The sequence below is a fragment of the Limulus polyphemus genome, unplaced genomic scaffold, assembly GCF_000517525.1.
Source record: "Limulus polyphemus unplaced genomic scaffold, Limulus_polyphemus-2.1.2 Scaffold2172, whole genome shotgun sequence".
Classification (NCBI taxonomy): Eukaryota; Metazoa; Arthropoda; class Merostomata; order Xiphosura; family Limulidae; genus Limulus; species Limulus polyphemus.
In genome coordinates, this window is record NW_013667782.1 from 165,103 (window position 1) to 166,957 (window position 1,855).

The 1,855-nt window shown below is 27.7% G+C and overlaps 1 protein-coding gene across 2 annotated transcripts in view; it reads right to left on the minus strand.

Moving 5' to 3' along the window:
• Positions 1-1,855, minus strand: part of LOC106466161 (serine/threonine-protein kinase N2-like) — a 77,497-nt gene that overhangs the window by 38,077 nt on the left and 37,565 nt on the right. For both annotated transcript variants that reach the window (XM_022394126.1, XM_022394127.1), the window contains exon 5: positions 1,131-1,282. In XM_022394126.1, coding sequence (XP_022249834.1) covers positions 1,131-1,282 — 152 coding nt within the window. The remainder of the gene's footprint in view (positions 1-1,130; positions 1,283-1,855) is intronic.

The following is a 1,855-nucleotide window of genomic DNA, read 5'->3' on the forward strand; positions in this document are numbered from 1 at the left end:
TGCTATTTCATTCTTTTGAACCAAGATTTTAAGGAGGTAGATTGTGTCTTTAATCTGCTAGAGATTTCATATTTTTTTGGACCCAAATACAGCTTAGTTACTAAGCTTGATGAATTATAGTGAAATCCTATGGTATCAATATAGCAATTTCTGATTTTTTGGTTATTCAAATGTATATATAAAACCTAAAAAATTTATTTCGTTTCACATCCCCCACGTGCAAAATTTCTCAAGGCTTAGCAAGCTATGACAATCATCAACAGAGTACAAAGATCGGAACTAGAAGAGATAATTGTTTGCTTTACTTCTTTATTTACTGTTCTATGTTTTAAGAAAAATAAGTTTAAGAAGTTATTTGTAAATAGTAATAATCTAAAATACAACCATGACAGGTCACTTTGTAGACACTAAAGGTAAGTTTTATATTATTGTATATGGTAATATGAATGCACATGCATCTCATCATTGTAACTTTTGTACTATTAGCCAGGCATGGCTGAAAGGGAAATATAATAAAAATAATAAATATATATAAATGTAAGAATGTAATTTAGATAGTCATAAAAGCTATCATTCATTAAAAATAATGTATAGTTCATTGCTTTTTCTCAGCTTTTAATAAAACATTTTTGAAAAGACTCACAAATACTTCATAAAGAGCTTTGTGTTACTAATCATATTATGTATTTTTATACTTATTGAAAATAAACCTAATCAAGACAAGTTGGGATTTCAAAACATTTCTATAAATTCTAAATTAATTGACTTTAAAAAGTAATTCACATGTTTCATTTTCTCATTTAATAGATAATTTCATTTATATGTTTATGTTTAATAAACATTATAAGAAAAACATACATTCAGCCTACTGTTATTAGCTAAATTGCTGATGGATGTTACTGTTACCTATACTTCCAGAATTAAAATGTTATGAATTCAGTATTTTTTTAAATGATTAATACTTGGGATATAAAATTTAGCAATTATTCTGGATATGCTTATCTAAAAATTCTTAACAGATATAACTAGTTAGTAAAAAATAAACACTGAGATGAAGGTATTTCATTCAGTTCAATAAATAATTATTGTTTAAATGTTTTATTATAGCAGAAGATTTTGTACATATGTACCTCTTGAAGAGCTTTCCTGTCTATTTGTTTGGAGCCTTGAAGCAGTCGTATTACATTCTTTGCTCCTTCAACAACTGCACATTCTACCTTCAAACGATGGCGCAATTCTTCGGTGCGTAGCTCCAAGGGAGACATGACCTCTGGCAATTTTCCTACAGAAACAACAGCCACAATTAATTTAATATAATACAAAGGTAGATTCTTTCACCAACAAAAAAGCTAATGTCAATATTATTGTTTTGTATCCAGAAGCAACATTCAACCAACAGGCTAATAATTTTAAGTACTTATGTGGGTCTTCTTTTTCTTTGCTATTGACCCTAAATGAAACTTAATCCAACCTTTTCATAATAATTATGCTACTGCACTAAATGATTTTTTATTCAATTAAATAATGCATCAAAGAACAAAATAATAACATGTAAAAAGCAGACAATGTCCTATAACTATCACAATTTTTCTGGTTTTCTAACTATGCAAGAAGGGCTGTAAAACTTATCACACTTTATACAAATAGTATGAATATGCTAATATAATGATATATTAGGTCGTCAAGAAATTAATGTTGCTTTTTTTTACATGAAAAAACCCAAACAACTTATATATCAAAACAAAACATTTATTAAACGAAATAGTCTCCATTCTTATCAATGATACTTTTCCATCTTACAACCACGTTGTTAATGCCCTGATTAAAGAAATCAGTTGGCTTTGAAGCAAAAAAC